The sequence below is a fragment of the Pempheris klunzingeri genome, chromosome 16 (genome assembly GCF_042242105.1).
Source record: "Pempheris klunzingeri isolate RE-2024b chromosome 16, fPemKlu1.hap1, whole genome shotgun sequence".
In the NCBI taxonomy this organism is placed as follows: Eukaryota; Metazoa; Chordata; class Actinopteri; order Acropomatiformes; family Pempheridae; genus Pempheris; species Pempheris klunzingeri.
In genome coordinates this window covers 11,951,652-11,978,462 of record NC_092027.1, presented here as the reverse complement: position 1 = coordinate 11,978,462, position 26,811 = coordinate 11,951,652, and the positions used below count along the sequence as shown (strand labels likewise).

At 42.3% G+C, this 26,811-nt stretch overlaps 3 protein-coding genes across 6 annotated transcripts; all 3 read right to left on the bottom strand.

The window, feature by feature from the left end:
• Positions 1-2,502: 2,502 nt before the first annotated feature.
• Positions 2,503-5,870, bottom strand: stmnd1 (stathmin domain containing 1). Its single transcript, XM_070846870.1, has 5 exons — positions 5,802-5,870; positions 4,643-4,790; positions 4,398-4,537; positions 3,077-3,208; positions 2,503-2,958 (listed from the first exon to the last, which is right to left on the bottom strand). The coding sequence occupies exons 1-5, from the start codon at positions 5,868-5,870 to the stop codon at positions 2,503-2,505; spliced, it is 945 nt and encodes a 314-aa protein (XP_070702971.1).
• Positions 5,871-6,834: 964 nt separating this feature from the next.
• Positions 6,835-9,362, bottom strand: LOC139215836 (tektin-B1-like). The gene is made up of 9 exons (XM_070846869.1): positions 9,358-9,362; positions 9,047-9,212; positions 8,629-8,754; positions 8,315-8,520; positions 7,847-8,099; positions 7,629-7,736; positions 7,385-7,528; positions 7,184-7,263; positions 6,835-7,075 (listed from the first exon to the last, which is right to left on the bottom strand). Exons 1-9 carry the CDS (start codon positions 9,360-9,362, stop codon positions 6,877-6,879), a joined length of 1,287 nt encoding a protein of 428 aa, XP_070702970.1. The 3' UTR covers positions 6,835-6,876.
• A 1,155-nt stretch (positions 9,363-10,517) lies between these two features.
• On the bottom strand, positions 10,518-26,105 carry nup153 (nucleoporin 153). 4 transcript variants are annotated; one of them, XM_070846218.1, is made up of 22 exons: positions 26,008-26,105; positions 22,020-22,239; positions 21,601-21,876; positions 20,935-21,074; positions 20,344-20,472; positions 19,951-20,067; positions 19,709-19,753; positions 19,412-19,465; positions 18,032-18,172; positions 17,864-17,916; positions 17,400-17,535; positions 16,935-17,102; positions 16,746-16,844; positions 16,572-16,656; positions 16,369-16,470; positions 15,615-16,268; positions 15,283-15,459; positions 14,006-14,953; positions 13,205-13,633; positions 12,846-13,064; positions 12,481-12,667; positions 10,518-12,124 (listed from the first exon to the last, which is right to left on the bottom strand). In XM_070846218.1, the coding sequence occupies exons 1-22, from the start codon at positions 26,083-26,085 to the stop codon at positions 12,037-12,039; spliced, it is 4,545 nt and encodes a 1,514-aa protein (XP_070702319.1). In that variant the 5' UTR covers positions 26,086-26,105; the 3' UTR covers positions 10,518-12,036. The 4 variants fall into 4 exon arrangements, with proteins under 4 accessions (XP_070702319.1, XP_070702320.1, XP_070702317.1 ...); XM_070846219.1 differs by having other exon boundaries at positions 12,481-12,664; XM_070846216.1 differs by having other exon boundaries at positions 22,020-22,242; positions 26,008-26,091.
• Positions 26,106-26,811: the final 706 nt, after the last annotated feature.

The window sequence follows — 26,811 nt, the reverse complement described above, 5'->3', positions numbered from 1 at the left end:
CATCAGGGGCCAGCAAAACCTGACTCCACTGATGATAAGTTGGAGGCAAGGACTGACCGGGGACTTGCAATGTGGTTAATGTGAGAAATTAATCAAACAGAGTGACTGTTTGTGTGGTTTTCACCCCCTTCTAGATAAACATCTGTTGATTTTAGCCCCTTTTTTCTCTCTCTTGTGAGATGAAACACGGATCACAAATGGACTCGAGGTCCGATCTGTCTCTCTATAGGTTTGCATGGTTCAGGCTTCCTGCTAAGACAGTCAGACAGGGGCTGGACACACCACAGCAGCAGCAGCAGCAGCAGCAGCAGCAGCAGCAGCAGCAGCAGCAGACAGACAGGTGCAGCTTTCAGGCTCCACTGGAGGGATCAGCTCTCAAGGCTCGTCCATTTGTGGGGGGTTGACAGAGTTTTGGCAAGTTTCTGTGTCCTTGCAGGCAGCCATGAGGCTTACATTTTAATGTATGATGAAACTGGCTTAAACTGTTTCTGTTTTTAATGGTTGTTTCACGGTAAGGAAATAAAGTCACCACAAAGGCTCCACTGTTCCTACTGTTATAATGAGCCTACAATGGGTTTTAAAAAGCCCTATCTGACAGTATTTTAACAAGTGGGCATCCAAAGGCATCATAAAGTTTTGCTTTTCTTAATTTATCTTGAAAAAGATGGCGATTACACTTCAATAATTAAATCAAAGAGAGAAAATCTCAAAGTCTCAAAGTGACAAAAGGCCGTGCGCCACAGACTTACGCACAGCTATTATGATCAGGAAGGATCAAGTAGAACAGCCAGAGATCAATTCAATCAAGAGTCTCTGAACATCAATGATTAAAATGACTTGTGAAGCTTGGCTCCCTGTCTGCTGGATGGATGTCCTTTTGAACAGTCATGGTGAGTAATTCACCTCCAGTAATGTGAGAGGCAGCTCTGCTGTAAATCATTCATGGCGGCTCCGGCTCTCTCTATTCCCTCCTGCTCTTATCATGTCCACATACATGTCTCCGCATGTAACACGGTGAACTGACATACTGGGATGTGGAGACGTCATTATGTGTCATATGTGGTGAGAAAACAAATGTATAATGTCAATTAAACCCTGCACTGACAATTGAATGAGGTCACTTAATCCAAACAGCACTCAAAATCTGTTTTTCAAGAGTGCAAAGAAATGTTCGGCTTAAATTTCCCCTTTATGGGTTAATAATCATGAAAAAGAAATCTGTTTTCTTAAAGGAAGAAGTAGGATGAGGGCCCACATAAGCTGTCACATCCATCTGAAAGTGAACTGCCACCACAGGACCCCAGATCACAAAGAATTGCAACCTGATAGAAAGTCTTTCTGCGGTGTCTCTGTTCACTCGCTATTTTATTCATGCAGCCACACGCGCTTTAAAGTCCGAGTGGAGTCGTGAAAAAGGGGACCAGTATCGAGTTTCCCAGGCTCAACAATGGGGATCCGGTCAGGTTGCGTCCAATTGTTGTTTTCTGTTCATGTGCAGCATGCTGACTAGTCTGAATCCTCTTATTCTGTGACAATAACACACAGTGGCCCCTTTGAAAGCTTTAATTATACTTTAATTTTCCATCTCAACTGGACCTGTAAGATAATCCAAATATTTTATACCATAACATATCAAAATAGATTTTGTTCTTCAATCAAGACAAAGGCTGTAGAGCTGAAACTGCAGCTTTCTGCTATTACCTGTTAACTTTGACTGTAGCTCACAGCTGTCAGGCATAGAAATGCTAAAGGTCAAAGGTCAGAGGAGCAGCTGAATACCCACAGCTCAGCCACACTGAGCTCAACACCCCTGAACCTCTCAGACAAATACATTTTAAAATTCACTCTGGCTTATTTCTGACAGAGCACTGAACACCCACAGCTTTTAGGGGAAACTGTGAACTTTACTGATCAATAACAACTGCACCTCACACTCTTTTCGCACAAGGCACTTCTTTACATGTTGCCACAAACCCCCACCAGTAACTCTTCCTGTAGCTGCAGTGAATTCAGGGAGCTTTAGGCCACTGAAACAGCGCCATCTTATGTCCAACAGAACAACTGCCCATCGTGCACCCTCCATCTGCACAGTGACACTCAACAATATCAAATTTTACAATTAAAGGCAAAAAATAAATCTAATTTAAATTAGTTTCACGTGTTGGCAAGAACAGTAAGTCTCAGTCATGTTTATTAAAGCATTCACTGAGGTAAATTATATAGTTCTGGAAAGAAAACCCTCACATTCCTTAGTATTATTTTACTTTATGGGCCAATGCACTCCCCTGCAGTGGAAATAGTGCTTTTTCATGACATAACAAAAAGTATTTTCCAGTTTAGGGCCAATCAAAGCATAATGACATCTGTTCATTCCTTCCAAAACAATATATACTGTAAAGATCCTCTACATCTTTCCTTAAACAGGCCTTTTGCCTGTGCAAAAGGAATTATTTTGGCTCCACCCCCCCTCAGTGCTGATTCATGGCTTGTTTTTATAATAAATTAAAATATCTCATCTTTATCGTCTGTACGTTGAAAGCTATAGTCATTCTCCAGCTCCTCCAAGGCTGTGAGGAGCTGATCCTTGTTGAGCTCCTCCACCTGGATCAACTCTTCCTCTTCTTCCCCGTCACCATCCTCATTGACCCTCTCTGCACCTTCCCCTCTGTTATCTCTCCTCTCTCCTCCCTCCTCTCTCCTTTCTCTCCTGCCCATTTCTTCTTTACACTCCCTGCCGTCACCTCCAGCCTCTCTCTCACACTCTCCGCCCTCGGCTGCCTGGCGTGTGACCTGACTATGAGGCGGTGGATCTAGGGGGTCCGGTGTGAAGGGTGACTGTAGCGGCTCCACAAGGGTGAGGGCGGCGTCCCCATTGTCCCCCGGGCTGGAGGAGGGGACACGGGTTCGAACACGGGCCGTCTTGCTCCTCAAACGTGTCTTGAGCTCGTCTTCCCTTAACTGAGAGATGGAGAGAGAGAGAGAGACAGAGAGAAAGAGATAAAATAAGACAACCTATGAGGTGTTCAGGTACATGACGAGACAGACACACACACACACACACACACACACACTGTACCTTGCGTCTCTCCTCAGCAAGTCTTATCCTCTCCTCAATCTCATCTCTGCTGAGGAGATTTAGCGCCTTCTTGGCCTTCAGGGACTCCAGTCTGGCAGGAGGTCTTCGACTGACCCCCTCCCTGTCATCCAGCTGATACACAACACACACAACACACACACACACACACAGCAGGGGGAGACAGAGGACAGACAATCTCAATAATTACAGGAGCATGAACTTCCACTATTATGAACTGTCTAATCTATTCTTTCGGTGTGTATTCCTCCAGGACTGTGGAGCCAATCAGTGTCCATATGTGTGGGCAGTTAAAGACCAGTGCTTGTCAGTCTAGTACACCAAAAGTCTTTTTAACCTCAGATGTTTTGATGTGTCTCTGTGGGAAAACAGGTCAAGAGAGAAACATTAAAAACAGCTGCATTCAACTGATATTTAAACAGAAAAGAGGCATGATTAATGTTATTAGTAACACCTGGGCTTGTTTGGCTGTGACAAGTCAAAATGTATGTGGTAAAAAAAAAAAAGCTATTAGAAACGATATATTATGGGCTTCTCCTCTATGTGACCCTCACTCCTGTGTGGTGGCCGAGCTGTACTCTTGGCCCAGCCATTGATTATCTTTTCATATTCTGTTGTTATTTGTGCACCTACCACTTGTCATTAACATATTGAAGTCTTAGTAGACCACACCATATTTAGAGAAAGTTAATAATGAATATATTCTTCTTCTTGTATGTGAAAGTGGTCACTCATAGTGATGAACTCTGGGGAAATTATTACTTGATTAATTCTTATACTTTACTGTTTTGGTTCACTCCGACCACTCTTGGTGGTCAATTGATTATTGCAGTTTTAAGTAATTTCGTAGCCTTGCTAATATCAGATGTACAGGTAAATTCAATGACCTCAGTCATCTAAGGGTCATAGTCTGTTCTGATACTTGTTAAGCTTGAGCATTAACTTAGACAACTGTAATGAATTTCAATCTCAATATTTTTGAATACTTTGATATCAATGGTTTTCTGGTGACTGTTGGTGCCTTCGAAATATACTGTATGTACGTATACACAAGAAGCACTAACACTAAAGAAGAGGCAACCTTTTCTCATTTAACTCAGCTAGAACATATAAATCTGCTCAGAGAAAGCTAGCTCAGCTTTCAAGGCCATGATAAAAACTTTGTATCAAAGTGAAGTTACCATCTTACAATATTGATATTATGTTCTTCAGTTCTACCCAAATGACACTCGACCTGTAGAAAGATGACAGAAGGAAGATAAGTGGCGTGTTAGGATGTTTCACCAGACGAGTGTGAACCCACCATGATGCTATAGGCCTCTCCACCCCTGCCGCCCCTCTCTCTGCTCTGTCCTACTGGTATGATGCCCTGGTTCAGAAGCTCCTCCAGGATGTCACTGGACTTTGGGCGCTCCTGCACTGTGCTCTCCTGCTGCAGCAAGCCTGGGACACACAATAAATAAAAACACTTTATGTTGAGTGCACTGACTGGTCTCTGCGGTACGACGCAGTCTGTTTTATCAGCATGTGTGGGGCACATTGACTCACCGTCTTGTGTTGGTAGAGGAGGGAGCTCTCTGGGCACTGTGCCAGGTAACACAGGGATCTCCCTGCTCTCCATCACCACACCGCTGTCTGCGGTGCCCTTTGACACGGCTGAATCGCCACGACCATCGAGTTTACTTCCTTTCTCGTCCTGACGACACAGGGACACAAAATAAATGCAGAAAATGGCACATTTACATTTTTAGTTTTGACACTTTCAGTACGTTTTGCTTACACTATCTCTGTACTTTAACTTAACAAGGGTTTTGAATGTACATGAATATTTCTCAGTTAAGGTGTAAATTCAAAGGTTCAACCCAAATACTGTATTTAGATAATCAATAGAGAGATTAATGGAGAACATATCAAGATGTATTTTTAATGCTTTGTATAAAGAGTTTAATAGGTAATACCTTAAAATTGACCAAGAAATATTGAAAACCAATCGACCAGCGTTCATCTTAAAATAAAGGTGAAAATTTAAGAATGTTTTTCTTACATTCAGGTCAGTGCTGGGGGGTGTTTTACCTAGTATAAACCCTTCAACCTGGAAATCCACTACAAATACGATAATGTATTGCAATCCATTAGTTTAAAATGCCATTAAAATATCTCAAGTATATCCTCATTAATGGAACTATAATTTCAAACATTTATTCAGCTTTATGGCATCAGCATAATGGACACTTTTTACTTTAAGTACATTTGGCAGGACTTTTACAAGAAGTATTATTAGAGTGGTGTTGCTACTTGTACTGTGGTAAAGGGCCACAGTAAACACTGTCACATGCTATATTTTTATAGCTTTTACCACAAACAGAGTCTCAGTGGTAAGATACATAAACTAGTGACAGTAAAGTTAGTTAATATTTGGTCAAATCTCACTGAGGGGTAATTAAATTTAACTAATTAACACCTGTTACGGCCGCTTCAATAGCTGCCCCGAATTATTAGCTAAATTAACTAGTTTTAGATAAACACAGTTTTTGCTAACCAAACACAGTTTTAGCAAACCAAACATAGTTTTACCTAACCAAACATGGTTTTATCTAAACTCCACAGTTGTGAGAGACTTATTTTTTTACAGTTTTATGTGACTAAATGTTTACAGTTTTTGCTAACTGTTAGCTGAGACTGGCGGGTCCAGTGAGACGGAGCCTACCTCGTCTCCGTTCACCTCTTCCGGTCTCAGCTGTTGGACCGCGGTGCTCGTGGAGTTGCCGCATCCCATATTCACCTCAAAGCAACGATGTGAAGCTCGTCCATAAAACTAATAAATGTGACTTTTAATTACACCCCGCCGTGTGTGTGTTTTTTCTTCTGTCTTATTTGACCCGCGTAGTCTCGCATTCCTACATTCACAGATAGAGACGGTAACCATGGCGCGTTGCTAGGGGCCGTTGCTACAATAAATCTGACCCGGTCAAAGAGGAGACACCCAGGGACAAGCTGCGGGTGTCAGAGTCAGGACACTACAAAACACCCTCCTCACTCTTATGTTACTGCACCGATCCGCTTTATCAGATGTCCCACTGACACTGTAGCCTCTCAGCCACAGCTGACTACTGTCTGAGGTCAAACTGAGTCCACGACCCCCCCCAAACGCTCAGGCTCTTTTCTAGGGTGTCAGCTAGTCTGTGGTAAGATCATTTTAAAAAAAGTCTTAGATACACTTTTATTTGGTTTGTGACAGAAATCATGGGGATCACGTTATTCCCTGACTTCTCTACCTGTCTTGCCGAGGTAACCTGCTTCAAATATTTAATTATTGCATTGCATATTAATAAATAAATTGTCTTTAACCAAATTACTACACACAGAAGGGCTCCCTGGTAGATTAATCTGGACAATAATCAACCCAGAGAAAGACCACCAGGTGTAAAATCTTTATTATAGGATGTAAACTCCCCTTAGTCCCTTTGGAATAGCTGATATTTATGCCTGCAGATATAAAGAGGGTGGCCAAACACTATCCAAAATACTAAATGAATGTCACCCAAAGTATAAGATGTTTAAGAAGCTTGCATGTAATTTTTTTTTAGCAGTTTGGTTGAGGATACAAAGCAAAATTCTGCTATCCTGAAAACTTGCATCCTTTCAAACTCCCCATAAAACCAAGTAGAGGTGCGTATTGATTCTAGATGAGCCAGTGTAATTATGCTTTGAAATATTTTATTAAACACCACATGGAAAAGACCACAGGGGTGCAGTAGAGTGCTAATGCACTCTACCATGCTCTACTGTAAGTGAGAGCTGCAGTGGCCCGAGGCCGTGCGGACCCAGGGCTTGTTGACAAGAATCACAGTGGTGTCGAGCGCAGGCAGGAAACTCTGGTGCAGGCTCTGGCACTTCTGCTCCACCTCCAGGGCTCGAGCATTTTGGGCCAGTTTGTCCTCCAGAACCATCAGACGCCTGCGTGTGATCTCCAGGTCCTGCCTACAAACGAGTATGTTGAGGATATTGTTTAGAAGATGGCTAAAACAACAGCTGCTTTGGTCTCATTTCAGAGGTGAAGGTTGGACCTCAGTGAATGGACAAACTTACTGAGAGTGCATCAGTACTGGGCGAAGACCAGTTGCCATCTTTGCCAGGTCATGTCTCTCCAGCGTGAGGCTGAAATGAGGCTAAAGGAAGAGCAGATAGGGAGGGTCAAAGCCATCGTATTTCCACAGCGGTAACAGCAGGCCATTTAAGGCTGTCTGTGTCTCTGATTGCATCTACATGACAGCTGGGCAACACATTTACCTTGTCCAGACAGAGCTCGTGTCTGGGTCTCTGGTTGAGGATGTCCAGGCGGTGGGTGGCCTGATGCAGCTTGGAATCGCAGTTCCTGATCTGACCCATCACTTTCTGTGTATCACTGGTCAGATCACAAATCTCATCCTTTACCTGGAGATCACAGAAAGCCATAGAACAATGAGCGAACACCTCAGAAAACACAATTGTTTTGTGGATGGTAGATAGAGATAAAACACTCCAGTGGACTCACCCTCTGCCTCTCCCAGATCAGTGTTTCCTGGATCTTGTTCAGCTCATTGATCTTCTTCCTCAAGGCCTCGTCTGTGCTGTGGCACTGGCGCTCCTGGGCATGTTTCAGCTATAACAGTCACACATATCAGCAAGGTTATTAGAGATTGTACTTTGCCCTGAACTCTTGAATTCAGGTCAGGAGTCTTAGGCTTTGAGGTCTGCTCAGCGGTGTCTTACATTGGCCACAGTAAAGCGCAAGTTTCCCCTGAAGGCGGAGGAGTCCTTGATCAGGTTATCAGCTGTCTGCTTCAGGTTCTTGCAGTGGGACAGCCACTTGTCATAGCCCACATGTTTGGGCTTGTACTGGCCAGCAGGGAGCCGGGAGCTTGGGGTGTTGAGATCATAGGTGATGCATTTGGTAGTGAGCTTGATGGCCTCACCCTTGTCCTTAAAATCTGCCAGCAGTTGAGCGCGGATCTCCCTCAGAGAGCTGGAGAGACACAACCGAAGCAGATTTGAGATAATGTTTAAAATGTATAGTGTCACTGCGGGAACATATCCAGACTGAAGCTGTAATTTCTTAAGAGTGCAATTTAAAAACATCACGCAAAGATACCGTTCAGGAAAGCCAGGTACTAAGTGGCATAATAACATAACAAAAAAATACAAATAACTCAAAAGTGACTCTGAATCTGCCTGTTGGACCTGAGTTTGCCGAGCGCCGTGCAGATCTGCTTCTGGAGCAGTTCTCTGATGTCATTGGTCAGCTGCTCTTCCTTTTTCAACTCAGTGAGGACGCGGTCTTGTCTCTGGACTGCTGGGCTCAAAATGTTGCTGAGCGCCACGCAGTCGCTCATGAGCTGACTGTACAGCTGCTTCTCCTGGAGACAGCACTCAGTGGTGTGTTTCACCTGAACACGTGGCATTTCCAACACAGGGACACACAAGAGCAATGATGCAGACTGAGAACTGCAGTGAATTTGATTTGTTGCTTCAGTAGATATACTGTATGTATTTACCAGCTCCATGGCACTGATTTCCCGGTCCACTTGCCCGATGCTCTCGGATATCTGGGCCTGCCACTGGCTGACCTCAGTATGCCGAGAGTTGAGGTGCCTCATGGTGCAACAGGTGGCAGAGGGGAACTACAAAAAAATGAGACAATGTCCAGTTTGAGCTGATTTTAACTACTTCATATAGAGGTGGTTAAGATAATCCATAACAAGTGCATCATATTAGAAGATATAAGATGGTGATAGTTGTAGACAAACATGATCTCACACAAAGGGACACACTTAAGAATCACAGAAACAGAAAACTGCCAAACAAATGGCATTAACCCAACAACTGTATGACTTTCTCCGGTCACACAGATAAGAACATAAGTCTGATTATTAACTATAAAATATGGCGTGAGCATCGGCTGGTGTTTCTTACCCGTGAAATATCTTCTCCCAGGGTACAGATAATTTCCTCGTCAAGCTTCAGCAGTTTGTTTGCCTGAAGCTGTGGTCTGCTGGTCAGCAGGGTTTTGTTGGACAGGACAGGCAGAGTGAATCTGACCCCCGCCCTCTGCTGGTCCTCTTTACGAGCACGATGCTGCCTAACAGAGCCACAAAAAGTGTGGGTCTTAAAACATTTCTTGATTTATCCAAAATATTCTGTATTGGACCAAACGCCAGGCTAGTTTTGTTTAAGACTACACTTCAACAAGACAAAATCTTCGGAAACAGAAGAGATCTACTTACCACATTTCTTTTTTTTAATGAATCCGGTAAAGGGATGCGATAAATCGAGCGAACGAGGTTGCTGAAACACTTGCTTTCAGTTCAAGTCACAGAACAGAAGTGAGGTGTGTTTCAGAAAGTGAACAAACCTTAAGAATGTGCTCACTGTGACACCAGCTTCTGGAATTCATGGCAACCAACATGCATAAGCATAAATTAGAACACGGAGCCCTCATGTCCTCTTCATGGATATACAACTATTCATATATAAATATATACTTCCCAAAAAACTATAAACAAATCCAGTAAGGAAAGAAATACAAAATAAATACCATAGAGGCCCATTTCTGCTACTGTGATGGAAAAGAAAAGATCATATAAGTCATTATAATGTAAAACTTTGCCAAAATGACTTAGTGTCTTAAATTCTCTCATTTCAAAATATTTTTTCATTATACTAACTAACTAAATTATTTTGAGATAGTTTCTTATTATATTGACATACTAAGCCTTTATTTTGAGATATTTTTCATTTTTTGAGAGTTTAGTATGACGACGATCCATCACAGTGATGGGAATAGAGCTTTAATTTCGGACTATAAATGATACAAAAGACTATTTTTCACCATGATAATGAACATGGGGCTTGAGAGAGGAGGGGGGCACAAAAAGTGCCTAAAAGGAAAATGTTGTTCTGGTCGCCACAGAACAAAACTGTTGTTCACTCCTTTGGAGAAGTTTCCTTTTTTTTAAAAAAAAAAAAAAAGTGTTAATGTTCTTATAACAAATCCAGTGTAAAAATATTCAAACTGAAGTAAAAGTCCCACATTTAATGAGGGTGGACAAAATATTAGAAACACCTCTCAGTATGACAAAACACAACTCAGCAGCAGCAAAAACTAGAGCCCTCAGAACAACCATACTGGGTGAATCACCACCTCTAGACAATATACCCTTTAAAGAAGGTAGGATTTAGTGTCAGGCTGCATTAGTTTTACTTAACGTCTATATTCATATTAATGAGAAACCAGCTGATATTTGTTTTTTAATGAATACTTTGCATTTTTGACAAATATATGCCAATACAGACATACAGTATCTGTTATGCTAGTCAGCCAATTCATCTGTTGGTCTAATACATACTGTAGGTCCTCTATGAAAAGATCAACAGAAAACATGAATTCTTTTTATAGTTTTATTGATGGTAATTACCCATGGTTTTTAATTTTATCACTCATCCAGTAATAATCATGGCTTTAAAATTAAACTGACTTCCTTATCATCCAAAGTCGCCCTCGTCCATTTAAACACGCAATAGAAAAATATATACTTAATACTTTGTACAATACTGGTTTTGGTCCAAACAAAAGTGGATCAGAAAAGCCAATATACCTTTAGTCAAAGGCTCTCCAATTTGCATTTAAGCTCCTTTTAAATGGATTCGGGCAACTTTGAATATAGGAATTTACATAATAAATTCTAAAGACAAAAATGCTGAATGCGGAGTTGGTAACACAAAAATTCAACTTCACAGATAAAAAAAACATCACTATTTACAGTTTTTATAATAATATTCAAAGGCCAATTAAGAGAGAGGGAGAGGCAGAAAGAGGTAAAGGGAGAGTGTAAGGACTGAGGAGGAGAGAGGGAAAGAGAGAGAGACAAGAGGGCACAAAAAGCAGAGTAGTGGAGCGAACCAGAGAGTTCAACGAATTAAACCAGTAACAGAGTTTTGAAACTATGCATTTACAAAGTCCTAAAGGAGCTGAAAAGGGGCGTAAGCTTCCGGCCCAGTCCATCCTCCACAGTGCATGGATACGGTTTCCCCTCTCCCGACCCCTCCTTCCTTCCTCCCCTTGGTTTTGTTTTAAACATTCATTTGCTTGCTCACCTGTGGCGGCCCAGGCGATGACTCTGACGTTCAGTTTTCATACGCACACTGACACGCAAACCTCAGCATGTACAAAGAAACCAAACACACCTCAAGTCTGTACATAAGAGGGGTAAGGGGGGAAAAAAAACAAGCACGCTGCATTCACCACAAAGATTACACGCTCATCCCTGTACATACAGCACACCGCACTGACACCATGGCTACGTCTCCAGCGGCTCCCTGATTCCTGGAGTAGGAGCAGTCTAAATAGTTTTTAGGAAAACCGCTGGAGATTTGCCGCACAGCTCACACTACCTTTCTGCATATCACATCTCATTACCTGATCAACCATACTAATTAATAAGATTTTGTGTACACTCGCAACTCTTTAGATTTGCAGTTTTTGCCTTTGTAATTTTATTACAAAAAGTCATGCCTTAAGTCTAGCAGACATTTGCCGGTGTTGAAAATATAGATATGACCGTCTTGCTTGTTTTTCGTCTTGTTCAGCCAGGGTCCTTGCTTGATTGTTGTATTATAAGTCAGTGTCATTGTTCAGTCAACAGTTTTATTTGAATGGGAAGTCCTGTGGGATGGTCTCACATATTAGTGACTACATGTGAAAACCTCTGATTAACCAGCCTGGCCTACAGCTAAAACATGCCCACCCATCCAGCCCGAGCGCACAGCGGCCCCAGGCGTCGGCCCTTCTTCATAAGTTATTTCAGTGTTTCTCCAGTTAAGACCTTCCAGGACTTTACTCAGCCTTCAGTGGGGATAAAGTCAAGTCGAAGTCAAGTCTACTTTATAGTCGAGTCCACAGGGCTCTACTTTCTGCGCCGCACCGCTGTCTTGATCTTGCGTCCAGCAATCGCTGGCTGTCCAGCAGGAGAGGCGGGTAAGGATTTCACGGACCTGGAGGAACAAATGAAATTCCTATTATCATAAGCACAACAAACACCACCATCAGACAAAGCTGTAAAATATGTACAGACTTCATTACTTCACTGATAATTATCAGGCAATATCAATGGGAAATCTTTAAAAGGAAATGAAGCAGTGCAGAACAGCACGAGCATTTGTAAACAACGTAAATCACAAAGTCCTGATTGTCAGTTCTGTATTCATTGTTGTAAATGCCCAATTCCAGTATTTGGTGTTCCACACTATGCCTTTATTGTGGCCTAAAACACACTGAACATATCTATGTTTTAGTGTTTACATATTGTGACATTAGCAGCATGCATGTTAACTGAGGAACTGCAACATACCCAAAATTGAATGTGGAGGGTTGTGCAAAGTTGAATCCACCTCCAGGTGCTCCTGACTGGGGTGCGATGGAGGGGTTGGCAGGTGGGGCAGGAGATGCTGGTGATCCTGCTCCAAAAGTAAACACACCTGAGGAGTTGTTTGTAGCTCCAAACGCGCTGGCTCCTCCAAACTGAAAGCCTCCACCTGCTAAGTATAATGCACATTTACAAATTGACACATTTACAAATTGAAACTATAATTCATGATAAATATATGATAACTCATATACTCATGATAAATATAGCTTCACGTTGTGAGGATCTGTGGCACATCGTACTACAGACGACCTGAAAGCAAAACTGGTTAAACCATTAGATTCACCCACCTGGTGCAGAATTAGTAGTAGTCCCAAATACAGGTGTGGAGTTGGCCTGTTGTCCAAAGACAGGGGCGGAGTTGGGTTTGGCTCCGAAGGCCGGGGGCTGGGATGGTGTGGCTGTGAAAGGGGATCCGAAGGATGAGCCGAATGAGGGAGTCTGGTTGGCCCCGAATCCACCAGACGGGGCCGAGCTGAATACAAATGGGGAGGGAGCTGCAGATGGAGCTGTTATTGAAAAAGACAAGATTGAAGATGTCAACACATGTACATATGGTACATACTAAAATAGTTAAATGTGAAAAATATTATAATGTCAAGGTAAATTGTTTAATTGTTATTATCTGAAGCACCGAGCACATGCAGACCTGAAGATGAAGCAGCAGAGGGTGCTGCTGCTCCAAAATTGAAGGCCGGAGGAGCAGCAGCAGGTGGAGCAGCAGTGGCAGGAGCACCAAAGATGAAGGGCTGAGATGAAGCTGGGACTGGAGTAGAGTTAAGAGCAGCAGCTGACGGGGCAGGCGGCTGGCTGTCCTGATTCTGGCCGAAGACAAAGGCTGCTTTAGCTGGAGGAGCGTCACTGGTGGATACAGCAGGCTGACCGAAGATGAAAGTGCTAGGAGCTGCAGAAGGAGCTGGAGCTGGAGCTGGAGCCTGAGCGGAGCTACTGCTGGTGCTGGTGGTGGTGCCAAACAGACTGGGGGTCGGGGTGGATGACGAGGTGGTTGAATTGGTGGTACTGGTGGGGTTACTAGCCATAAAGGAAAATGGTTGTTTTGGAGCAGCAGCAGAAGAATCTGTGGGGGAACAAATGGTTGATTATGATGTGTACTATAGTGCCGTTCTTACAGAGGCCGTCCACTGATCTTACAAATGAAAATCAGACTGCGAATACTCAGTCTGTGGAAATGCTAGAATGTCGTCTTCTTTGGTGAGCTCTCTATAGCCTGAGGGAATATCTCTGACGAGGTCACCAAAGTTATGTTGGCTTAAGCTTGAGGATAACAGGGAACATAAAACTGTTATAAAACTACAACACCAGATTTTTCTTCACAGAAATCAGAAAATAAAACTTGTAGAATAGATAAGTCATCAAGATATTACATATCAGCAGGAAGCATAACATTGAGAAAAGAATTACAACCACATTAGAGTCCAAACTTTCTCACCTGTAGCAGTTTGTCCAAAATTAAAAGAGGGCTTCGGGGCCTCTGCAGTAGTTGCTTCACTCTTGTCTGCTGGCTTGCCAAAAGTGAACGTGGGTGGAGGTTGGTCTGTTGGAGCGCTGGGTTTGCTGAAGGAAAAGCCCGCCGTAGCAGCCGGTGCAGCATCTGTATCTTTACTAGCAGCACCGAAGACGAAGGCAGATGGAGCCGCGGCTTCCTTCTTCTCCTCTGGCTTCCCAAAAGGAAACGAGGGGGCAACTGGCTCTTTGTCTGCCTGTAAGGATCCAAACGTAGAGCCCCCTTGTGGTGCAGCGGTCGCCAAAGTGGGCTTGCCCAATCTGTCAAATACAGACCCAGTGGTGGTAGTTGTGGTGGTGGTTGAGTTGCTGTCTGTTGATGTGGTGTCAATTGATGATGCCACAGTGTCACTCTTTTCTTGAGAGGAAGCAGGAGGAGTGAAACTAACAGAGGATGAGGTGGTGGTGGTGTCTGATGTTTTCTCTTCAGGTTTTGACAGTCCAAAGGTGAAGCCGCTATTAGAGGTGTTACTTTCTGTGTTAGATGATCCAGTTCCAAACACTATCCCTCCGCTGGTTCCAAACTTAAACCCAGAACCTACGGCAGGTTGGTCTGACTTTTTGTCATCACTAGAGGCAACCCCAAATTTAAAGCCCTCCGATGAGCTGCCAAATTTGAACCCTGATGAGGAAGTAGTGTCTTTAGAAGTGGTTTCTGATGAAGAGTTTCCAAATGGGACTCCAAATTTGAATCCACCTGACGATGAAGAAGAGGACTCTGACAATGAGCCTCCAAACTTGAAACCCCCAGATCCTGTTCCCGATGTACTGTCTGATGTGCCAAACTTAAAACCTCCAGAACTAGAGGTAGAGGAGCTGAACGCAGAGGAGCCTGAAGCCCCAACAGCTGATGAACCAAAAGTTGAACCAAAAGCTGAGGAGAAACGGGTGACAAATAGTCAAAGTCAAGTGTGGTTTAGGTGCAGTTATATTTGTTAATACTTTTACTACACTTGATATGGTTTTCTAAACAGTTTATTTTGAAGTAAAAAAGCAGATTCAGCAACACGCCATGAAAGTGCCAACAATGATATATTCCCCTAATGCACAGAAATCAGAATACATATAAATATTATGCATCAAGAAACACTTTGCCTCCCACACACTTTGCTCTATCATTGCTAAGAGGGGCGTTTTGACTGACTTTGGAAATTACTTTACCCCTAACATGCTGCTAAACTAAAAACATGTCATTTCTGTTACCTTTGGGCTCCACGTTAGCTCCAGGTTTGGCTGTCTGACAGGCAACACACTGTACATCAGCAGCCTTATTCTGTACAAGACAGACATCACAGTCCCAGGCTCCCTCTGGCTTCTTGAACGCCTCTCCTAAACCAAACACTGGAGCAGTACTGGCTGAGGAGGCTCCTGCAGATGCTCCTGTTGTGAGGAAGAGGAAAGGAAGATGCTTCACTACCTAACAACTGCCTTTTAGTCAGTGACACAGTTAATGGATTATTACATTCATGAAAAAAACACTTTGTACAAACACTCTGTAAATTTCAAATACCAATATTACCATGGTTTTACTCTACCTGGTTTAGGGCTCATGCAGGCCACACACTTTGTGTCCTCTGCCTTGTTTTCTACCATACATGTATCACATTCCCAAGCACCCTCAGGTTTTTTGAACTTGTCTCCAAAGCCGATGAACCCTGTCGTAACGGGGGCTGTGGGGGTGGATACAGTCTTAACAGCTGAGAAGGCAGAGGGGAGAGTCAGTGAGGGTTTAAGCCCCGTCCCTGGTTTGGCCGTTTCGCAGGCCACACACTTTACTGCATCAGGTTTGTTTAGAACGAGACACGTATCACAGTCCCAGGTTCCTGCAGGTTTGGAGAACATTGTGCCAAAACCTGCTGTGGTTGTAGTGGTGGAGGTGGTGTTCGTGCTGCTGCTCTCGAGCCCAACAGAGGTCACGGTTGCAGGTTTACTGTCCATAGATTTGGATGAGGAGGAATTGGGCTGTGGCGCCATACAGCAAACGCACTTGGTGTCTGATAACTTGTTCTGCACCAAGCATACATCGCAGCTCCAGCCAGGTGGGGCTTTCAGCAAGTCGCCCAACCCTGTTGAAGAAGAGAGGGAGGAGGTGGTTGTGGAGGTGGAGGAAGGGGCAGTGGATTGTGTGGAGGTCTGCTGCGGTGTGTCGTCTGGGCTTGTGGAAGTCTGAGCAGCAGGAGAGGCGAAGCCTAAACACAACAAGTAAAGCATTAAAACTGTGAACGACCTTGTAAAACATAACCATGCAAAACTAACACTGCTGATGTGTAATGAGTTACTGATTCTAACCAGGTGCTTTAAGAAGATCCAGCACGCTGCCCTGCTTCAGGGTCTTTGCTGGTTTGAAAGGTCCTTCAAACTCTTCTGTGCTTTTGCTTGTTGCTGGCTTCCCTGTAGAAAACATGAAAAACACAAAATTCAAACTTGGGTTCCAGTGTTCACAGAAGAGGCAATGAATCAGCATCATGATATTAGTAAAAAAAAAATCTTACCTGTTGCCGCTATGGGAGTGGCGAGCTTCCCATTTAACATTGAGGGACCTAACTTTGCTACAGGTGCACTAAAAGTGAATCCAGCCTGCAAACAGGAAAAGCAAATAATTGTTATCAATGTTGCTGTTGAAAATCTTGTCCATCTAATCATTTAGAGAAAAACCATTTACTTACTGAGGGGGAAAATGAAGGGGGACTAGCAGCAGTTGCTTTGACAATAGGGGAGGAAAATGTAAAAGGTACACAGGGAGGTGTCGAGGCCATTGGTGGCTCCTGGAAAAAAAAATTGTCAGGAAGCATAAATAATGTTGATAACCATGAGACCTACAGTAGTATTGTAGTGGAATGAGTTCTAAAACAAACCTTATTTGTGACCATTTCCTTAGTTGGAGTCACGGACGTGACATTAGAGGTGGTGGTGGTGCTGCTGATCGTGGGGACAGGTGGAAGAGGGGAGGTGAAGCTGAAGGAGGGCAAGGCGGAGGTGCCGATGGGAAGTGAAATGGTCGGAAGGTTCGGTACCACAGCCACCTTAAGTGAGAAAACAAGCATTAGTACATTTTTTTGTGATAAATACAAACCATTAAATGCTTCTGCCATTTCTGAATAGAGCATATTTCAGACTGATGGTGAAATAAGATAAGACCATGTTTAATATCCATTTGATGCATTCAAATAGATATCAAAAATGATTCTTACCACTTTCATACAAAAACCTGTCGTGTCAAAGTGAAAAAGTTAAATATAATTAATTCATAAATATTGTTTTCTTTAAAACACATAGCATTTTCAGAAACAGAGATTTTTTTTTTTATGCAAAGCCTTTACCTCTTCTTCATCAGGGCGTTTAGAGGAAGGCCGTGCTGTGGTCCTCTCCCTCTTCATCTTTCCCCCTCCAGAGCTCACGCTGCTGGCTGCAGGGGTGCTGGACAGAGGATAGGCTGGGCCACTGAAACCCATTGTGCTAATAGTAAAGGAGTACACAGAGAAACAGGAGTAGTAAGTAAAAGAGACTACATACAGCAAACAATTAGGCATCAAAGCAGAAATAATTCTTTGACAATAACTCAGAACGATGTGATTAGATTATATCAACTTGCTCTTTTTACTTGGAATACTTAGTTTTAATTATTTTGTTTTTAAGATTGTGAAGGAGGAGATAAAGGTAATTGAACAACAAGAATGTGCAGTAAAGTTATTAATGAAAAAGCCAGAAAAACAGTTCACACCCATTTAAATAAAAACTCAGGCTTTGAGTTAAATTTAAATCAATCAAAATGACCCTGTTTTACCTTTGAGATGGACCTGGGGTTGCATCAGGTAGTTGTGGTGATTGTCTTGTAGGCTGAAAGAAGAAAACAGCAACAAATTTAGCATTCAGTTTGTATTAAACTGTCTTTGTCTGCATTTAAAATATAGGATCAGTGTATTGTAATATAACGCAGCACTGCGTTTCTGACCGTCTCTCTTGGTGTCCTGTCCAGAGGTCGGCTCACTCCTCCAGGAGTCAGAGTTGGCCTGAAGGACACGGAGCGGTTTCCTGACACCGACGCTGCAGCAGGAACCACCAGCTTCTGCACCGGTGGGAGGGGGGAATCCATCTGAGTTAAAGGGGTGGGAAGATACAGACACAAGATCAGAATAAGAACAAGCTATGGTGGCATCACTTCATTTTCCATCTTACCCCTCCATGTCCCTGAACACAATGGGTGCATGAATAACATGGCCAGTAATTTACTCCTCTCAACTGATCCAACAAGAAACAATGTAACGGCACATGAAAGGTAACATCTTTAGATTAGAACCAACTACACAGTTTCTTGAAGTATTGAAGTTATCAAGCTGTGGTAACATCAACCGGGCTCGATAGCAGGGTAAATTCTGCAAGTTGCTTCCCATAATAAAAAATAACTAAAAATGACAGTGTTATCTTCGTATTGGACTAAAGCTTGACTGATACATTAGTGATATTAGCTTATTGCAAATAGAGCGGTATAAGTGTAAATGTTGGCAGATAAGTTACAAAAAATTGCAGAACAGAAATGCCAAATGTCAACCTGACAAGTTGACTTTTAATTGTTAAAAGTCCTTTAGGTTTTGTGTCTTAGTCACAATTCCTTAAATAAACAAATCTGAGCAAATAGTATAGCCAATACATTTTGAGCCCAAGTATCAACATCAGTTATAGCCTTACAAAAATCTAGTACAGCAGACTAGATTTTGGACCCTTCTGGGGTAAAACCAGACAGGCCCAGTCAGATAGTGGGCTTTCTTGTTTTGGACCTCAAAAGGATCAATACACCACTGTTGGCGTTTACAAAGCAGCTGTCACAGCTGGGAATGCCTGACAGTTATCACTGAGGACAAGTCCACTCCAGAGCTGGCACAATTTAACAACAAACAACACTTAACACACTGCACACACACCTTCAAGAGCCAAATAAATCATGGACTGTAGCACACTTTTACTGACGCACACACACAGTGGTGAACAGCTGTGTCCCAGCCGAGGAGAATCCTGTTAACTGGTGTAAAGGAGGCCAACAGGCAGCAGGACAGGAAGTGACAGGAGGACAAACCATAACAAGTGCTGCTGGCTGTGTACAATGATTTCCCTGTTCATATCCCTGAGCCTTGTGCTAAGCTACAATCACAGCAGACAGAAGACAAAAGATTGTTTGCTGTTGTGCATACAGAGGCTTTAGTTCATACAGGGACATCTAACATAAAGTTAGTATTGAGCCAGAAAGGCTTAATGTGGACATCTTTACACAAATGCATTTATTGACAAACCAGGAATAAGAGGATACTGTCAAAAGAATTTAAAAATCTTTACTCACTCGTTTCTTTTTGGACTGGAAAGGTGAAACATCTAGATTTGTGCCATCCATTGACTGCAAAGAAAAAAAAAACAACTTGTGTGAGAAAACCATATTTTATTGTTAGACAAAATCAATAAGATGTTTGCAGGCAATTATGATGTCAGTATTTCAGGATGAGCATTCAACAAAATACTTAATGTAACAGAATATTTCTCTGCTTTTCTCATGTTTTGGGGCTTTTATGATCATTTTATTTTAAAATAAGTCACTGCAAACTAATGCTTACATATATGTAAATATATTAAAAGCTCTTACTGCTGACAGGGGGGATGAGACTGATGCAGGGATTCTTCTGGCATCCTGCAGAAGAAAACCAAAATGTGTTCGTTTTAGAGAAATATAGTTATCTAATAGGAGCTTTATTGCTGAAAACATGACACAAAGTTCACAATAACATGCTCACTGGCAAATATCAAATGTCTAACCACTGTCACACTTTTCGATGAAATACATAACAGAGGAGATGATGGTCTGTGTGTATGTGTGTGTATACTCACAGCCAGAGGGCTTGACATGCGCTCCAAGGACTGTAGTATGCGTCTGGCTGTGGCGCTCGTCACCCCACAGGGCTGAGCTCCAGCAGGCTTGGCCTTGATCTGTCTCCTCACAGGAGCCTACAAATCAGATGAGCTAATTTAGTCTCCAATTAAATAAATAATTTTCACACTTCATTCACACTGATCCTATGATGTCAGTGTCAGAAATTAACTATTCACCTACTGATGGCTGTTAAACTTACACAGCCTGTAACACTAAAAGCACTCAGTGAACAAAACTACTGTGTTAAACCTAGTGTGCTACTTCTCCACATTAATCTATTCATCAAAAATGTTTACAGCTGTTGTCAGTTTCTAGATTATTTTTTCACTATATGGTTTTCAGTAGCTCACCTGGTACGGTGTTCCAGGACGAGTGCGAGCGCTCCTGACTGCAGCTGCCCCACCATACGTGGTCTTCCCGGGGTAGAAGGGTGAATCTCCAAGCTGGCTGGAGTTTAGCACTGTGTTGTTGAATGTCGACTGGAAGAGAGGGGTCAAGTCAAATTACTTCATTGTAATACTAAATGGCAATTCTTATTGAATGTATGAAATAAGGGACAAAACACTTAAGTAAACAAACGTGTCATGAGTAAAACTGCGAATACATTCTGCAATTTCTTCAATATTCATCAATATTTATTCTGCTGATAGTTAAGTCAAATACTTTTGTATCTAAAATATAAACATATTACCGTCCAGTGGGGTATAATATGGGATAAGAGCTCCTGTGATGTTTAAGTAATGCTAACAACATCAGACGCACCAAGCTCAGACCTGCACTGACCACATTCCAGAGAGACATTTTATCTCTAAGTGGGTCACTGCTCCAGTGGAAGCCCTAGATTCAACCCTGACACACCAAAATGCCGAGCTTTGGGGCCCGATCTGTTCTTTCAGTGAGCGTCACAGAGTATCTTCATGGGCAGACACACAGGTACTCACATTGGAGGAAGTCCCGAATACAGACAGGTTGAAAGCAGGCCTTTTCAGACTGGACTGGGCAGGCTGAGGCCCAGAGTTCATTCTGTCCGTCTCTGGGGACCAAAGTTGGGGAAGCGATGCAGTTTTGGAAGTGGGGACATCTGTAAATGAGATTTTTTTTAAAAAAGCAAAAAAAAGAAAGAAACTTTATCATCACAAAGAAAAAGACTGTTGGTTCTCAACGACAAATGGCTGGCCTCCCCTAGATTAGTGTAATACTACACAATAGTTGGTGACGTGTTATTTATTTTCAACATATTTCTAGTTTTCGCTTTGGCAAATTCAAATACAGTAGAACTGTACCGAAATCCACTTTTTTTTTTTTTTACATTTAAAGCTTCTGTTGGAGGTATTTAAACAAAGCTCGTCTGCCAATGACGCCATAATTAAAAGAAAAACCACAAACTCTTGAGTTAACATCACAAATTGGCAGATATGGTAGAGAGCTGCATGTTGTGTCAAACACAGGCAGAGTTGCATTAACGTCGACTCAAGTAGCAACAAATTTGCAGTGTTTTGGTAGATAACTTTGGTGCTAACTGTGCAGAAATACAGTATGTATCAACAGGCTGGGTGCATCGCTAAAGCGGCTGACAAACACGCAGGTACAGGAGTGCTGTGCCTTACCTTTGTCAGAGGCGCGAGAAGAGAAACCGCTAGTGGTGGAGATGTTATCGTCTTCATGCTGCGAGAGGTTGTCCTTGATTTCTTTGACCAAGGAGAAGCCTGTGGAAAAAGGTCCAGGGGCTGAGGAGGTGGATGGTTGGGAGAAGAGGCTGCTGGAAGCCCCCAGGGTTGGGGATGAGGCGTCCAGTGGAGGAAAGTGGAGATGTGAGCGACTCAGAGGAGGCCGAGAAAGCACATACTCTTGAAAGTTCAGGGATGCCCGGCTGGTCGAGGGCTCTGTGCCAGAGAGAAAGAAGCCACAGGTGAGCATTGTGGTACACAACACAAAAGAACTGGCATATTAGAACTCAATTCTCATGTGAGGGGAAATTCCCCAGTTTATCTTTCTGGTGACCTAAGATACTGACTAAGTGCCTCACCTGTGTTACTGGTGCTTGGCTCTGGGGAGTCGCGTCCATCAAGGGGAGGAGGCCCTTCTTCGCTGCCATTCGGAGGAGGCTGCGGTGGCTGGCAGTTCTGGTCTGTCGCGGGCACAGCCCCTCCTCCTACAGGAGTATCTCCATTCTTGAAGTATTTCCCGAGCCAGGAGGGAACGATGCTCTTTACTGTGTCTGTCACTCGACTGATGAGGCCTGACTGCTGCTGATAAAAACACCAGAGGAGACGAAGGTGTGAACAGAGGGATGAAATGTGAGAGGTAGAAACAAACACACATAGACAAAACAAACTGCCACCAACTCAGGTGATTATGTGCAGCTTACGCATTAGAAATTTCCCTTGACAGTCATCATCGGATAAAATCCAATACAGGTAAAATTTTACTGCATATAAAACGGTTTTGCCAGATAAAACACTGATGCCCGTATTTATGGTGCTTAAAAAAAACAATGTGCCAAAGCAACTCCAGTTTTGTTGGCAAGTCCTTTTGCAAATCATATTCAAAAAACTGTTTTATGCTTGCAGTTTACAAAATGCAGCAATCATTGCAGCATTTTATTATTTGAATCAGCTGCACAGCTCCACTTGCAATGAAGAGCCATTCATCCTCCCCAGTGCAAAGCAAAACACAAGCTCAGTATGCCAGAAACTGGGTCAGGCACTGTGTATGCTTCTGTGAAGCAGTGAGCAAGTGACGCTGGTCTGACCTGTATTGAGGTTGAGTATCAGACGAATTCCAGTTGATAAGGACGAGTCTTATCTCCGAGGCTATGCTTAGAAAGTAACAATTGAATATAGGAATAAATGTGAATATAATATTTGTTATACGTATGTATGTTAAATGTAAAAGCTGAAGCAACACACAAAAAAATCTAAAAAACTAAATCTCATCTACAGTTAGGGCATGTTTATGGTCTTAAAAGGGAAATTTTACCATGTTTAATGTGGCTGTCCAATCAGTTTTGATGGTAAATGTAGTCACTTGAAGCAATAAATACCTCAGTGTGTGCAATATTGACTGAGTTCTCCTGCTCATAGAGCTGTGTCTGCAGTGCCTACATGTACCAGGATGCACTGCGCAAAAGGTAATGCAGCTGCAACATCTCTCCACTGCATTTCTTTGGCCGTATACTCTGGCTTGAATAAACATGGCTGAATATCCAAGTCAGCCAAAATACTGTCCATAATCTTGCATTTGATTATATTTTGGGATCCCATTTTCACTGTTGGATATGTAACTCAAGTATAAGCTGAAATACCCTGTAGTTCTTTCTCCCTAACCACGTCACTGAACACGTCAAAAATGAGTCACTGGTGGCAACAGGAGATTTTGTAGCAGGAGAACTCCACTTTCTCAGACAATATAGCAAGCACTGAGGTACTTATTGTTTCAATTAATAAATTCACCATCAACGCTGATTAGACATCCATATAAAATGGTGCATATGGTGCAGTAGGAGAGGACGATAAAGCTAGAGATAAAAACCTAAAATCTGTAACGAGACAGGTGTTTTGGAGAAAAGCGAACTATGCTGTTTAAAACTTTTGACAGGTTTGGCTAGCCAGCCAAGTTTGGTGCCTCTTCTCTTTGTCAATGTGTCAGACCTAAATGATTTCTATTGCTCTTAGATTGCTGCCAAGACCGTACTGGGATGTTTTTAGATTATGGCTAGGTTGTTGCATGTTCTTGTGATGTAGAGTAGATGGCAAAGGGGATGGTTGAGAAAAAGAGCTAGCTACCAGGTGCATCACTCCATGTGCATGCAGCCTTACCCAAGTTTGCTTTCAACTCCCGATAAGAGCCATATGGGCCTCTTGCATTCTGCTTATCAACACAATACACCTGTGGGCCACTGTGCACTTTAACCTTTGTGCAAATGTACACAATTTTAACCAGTCAAGAATGAGTGTAAAACCCACCACAGTGTTCGTTTACTTAGCACTACATTAGCTATTGTTATAAGGATTTAAGGGTGCCACATTTCTGCTGTGGACAAGGTCATGTGACTAAGTGATCCGTAGTAGACTGCCAGTGCTCTCTCTGGAAGCTATCATGTCAAACACAGTGATTTTCATTGAATGCACCACTACTTAAATGGCTCAGTGCTACTAACTTTTCAAGCAAAATAAAGTCAAACCCTTAAACCTGTTAACATCATTGAGACAGATGTATTGTTACATTATGTAAGTATTGAGGAGAATTACATCAATATTTACAACCTGTAAGCAATCCCACAAGTTGTGAGATGGACTCTGCTGGTTAAAAAGGAGTAGGTGCATGTTAGATATGTAAGGATCAGTGCTGAATAAATCAAGCCATTAAGGAAAAGCTAAACCCACCTTTGATTTGGACTAAAGATTTGGATAATAAACAGACTTAAGTCCAGACACATTTGTATGAACTTCCGACCCATCCACATTATTAAACATTTAATCACATGAATGAGCATTAAAAAGGTGTAATTATAACTCCCATATGGCATGACTGAGCCAATGTTCAACTCATATTTGTTGTTGGGCATGAATGTTTGCAGTCTTCATTTAAGCACTCAAATATGTATCCATAAAGGTAACGTCTATGGATCAAATACTTTGGTTGTTTAAGTGGGATATGGCATGATGCTGATACTTCATGCCAAGTCAGCAGCATTGCTGAGAGAAATTACATGACTTTGATGATCTGCAAAAAAACGACACTAAAATCAAAATGAATGACTCCTGCCCTAAATCATAACATTAGGTTTTGTGGTGGTGATTCGCCTTTTGGAAGCTTTAGTTTGCGCTGCTGTTAAACTGTATTAGAGTTATACTGAGAGATATTTGTAATATGTTTTCACTCCATTTACATCAATGAAAACAGACCAGAATGTGACATGATGCATTCATGCCAAAACCAACAATGTCCAACAAATAAATTTGTTAAACAAACACTTTCAATGGTGATATTTGTGTGTATAAAGTGCTGCATGATTCATCTCTCACTGTTCACATCATATAACACTATACGTTTGTCTGATTTCTCTATGAAACAAAATTGTTGAAGGCAACACAAATGTGAATAACTTAAGGAAGAATTCCAGTTAAGTTGCCTCTCCAGTCAGATAACGTCCTGGTAGACGAACAACTATACAAACAAACTAATTAGAAGTTTACCAAAATATTGTACATGATCACAATGATGAAATAGGTCAATGAATCTGCCTTTCATCGAGGTACTTCTTGTCCAATTGTTAAAATTGCAGAGTGGTTTTAAAACCAACATTAATTGATATCCAGGCTGCAAGTGAACCCACTCAGGCAACCATGTGGGTTCCCTATCAGTCAATGCTTCCTGCGCAATCCAACTGGCTGAGATTTGGCTAACGTTAGCTAGCCTCACATCCAAAATGATCCCAGACAGGCCAGCAGCACAATCTTAAAATGCATCAGCATGAATGGGGGCAACCTATAGCTGTGGGCAGATGCAACCTAGAGCCAAACGATCACGTCCCTTCAACGGCAGACGGTGTAATGTCTCCAAACTTAAGAACGGAAGACAACAATGCGTTGCTCGCTAATGCTAGCCTGCTAGCAGGCATTAGCTGCATTAGCTAATACTTAGCTAGAAATGTACTTCCTCACTTTCCGCTAACAAGCTAGCAGCTAAGAACTTACTAAAGGAGACAGGGAGGGTTATATCAACGTGTCATGTGTGCAACAAGTACTGGTAAACTGGTCTTAACGAGTCCCTGTGCAGTGAATTAACCTGTCAGCTCCGTCTGATTTGGCTAACCCTGTAAGCCAGATTGGTAACGTTAGCTCACTAGCGTGTCCTGGACATGCTAGCAGCGCGTGGAGGCCACGAGCGCTAACGGCAGGCCATAAAATGTCTCCTACAAAACAATAACAAGCGCTGAGAGATTGTGGCACTGCAGTCACCTCAGCGCCCTCGAAAGGGGCTTTTAACGCGAGAAATTTTAGTCCATTTACCTGTTTGCTCTTGGCGTAAGGTTTAGAGGCGATGTGATATCTCCTGCTTCTAATTTTCCCTCCACCCGTGGCCGCCATGGCTCTTTCGTCTGAGTGTCTATCGGTGTTTCGGCGCCGGATAGCTGTCATCCAGTACAGCGGCCACTCACAGAGGCACCATGGGAAATGTAGTAGCTGAACATAACAAAGGGGTTTGACAAATGTGCTGTATGGCTTGAAGATGGGGTCATTTTGTGGCAACAATTTCTATAGCTACGGTTAAATGTGTTATTGTTTGTATAATATATATATTTTACACACTCCTGCGCAAAAAGTACAGCTAATCCTTTTTTAAAAGCAGACATATTTTCAATATATTTATTGTCATTTTTTAAAAACTCAATATTATGTCTCTTATTATATCTCTATTCTTACTTGGCAGTAAACCGGTTCTGATTCCACTTCTGATTTGAAGCATAATTTTGCCATTTTAGGAAAGCTGGAATGATTAGTCAATTAATTCATTAGACAGTCAATAAGCAATTAGGCTGACCTGCAAAGATTCTGATAATCAATTAATAGGTAGTCATTGATAATTAGTAAAAGGTCAAGCAAAGACGTCATAGGTGCTAATGTCAATGTGAGGATTTAATGTTTTTTCATTTCTTTTTTTTTTTTTTACATGATTTTAAATTAAATTTCTTTGGGTTTCAGACTGTTGGTCAGAGAAATAAGGATGTGACCATTAGCTCTGAAAACTCGTGACTTTGTGGCATTTTTCAGTACTTTCTGACATTTTATAGACCAAATAATAGATTGGTTGAA

Bases quoted from the DNA above. Each gene is read 5' to 3' on its own strand.
- stmnd1 (XM_070846870.1), bottom strand. From the start codon at position 5,870: ATGGGATGCGGCAACTCCACGAGCACCGCGGTCCAACAGCTGAGACCG. The intron at 4,538-4,642 runs GTGAGTCAATGT...TGTGTGTCCCAG, and splicing joins TCCTCTACCAACACAAGACG to GCTTGCTGCAGCAGGAGAGC. The intron at 2,959-3,076 runs GTACAGTGTGTG...TCCATCTCTCAG, and splicing joins TTGCTGAGGAGAGACGCAAG to TTAAGGGAAGACGAGCTCAA.
- LOC139215836 (XM_070846869.1), bottom strand. The intron at 7,529-7,628 runs GTGAGTCCACTG...TGTGATCTCCAG, and splicing joins TGATCTGGGAGAGGCAGAGG to GTAAAGGATGAGATTTGTGA. The intron at 7,076-7,183 runs GTAAGTTTGTCC...ACTCGTTTGTAG, and splicing joins CCAGTACTGATGCACTCTCA to GCAGGACCTGGAGATCACAC.
- nup153 (XM_070846216.1), bottom strand. From the start codon at position 26,085: ATGGCGGCCACGGGTGGAGGGAAAATTAGAAGCAGGAGATATCACATC. The intron at 21,877-22,019 runs GTGAGGCACTTA...TCTCTGGCACAG, and splicing joins GCCAAGCACCAGTAACACAG to AGCCCTCGACCAGCCGGGCA. The intron at 15,460-15,614 runs GTAGAGTAAAAC...TCCTCACAACAG, and splicing joins CTGCATGAGCCCTAAACCAG to GAGCATCTGCAGGAGCCTCC.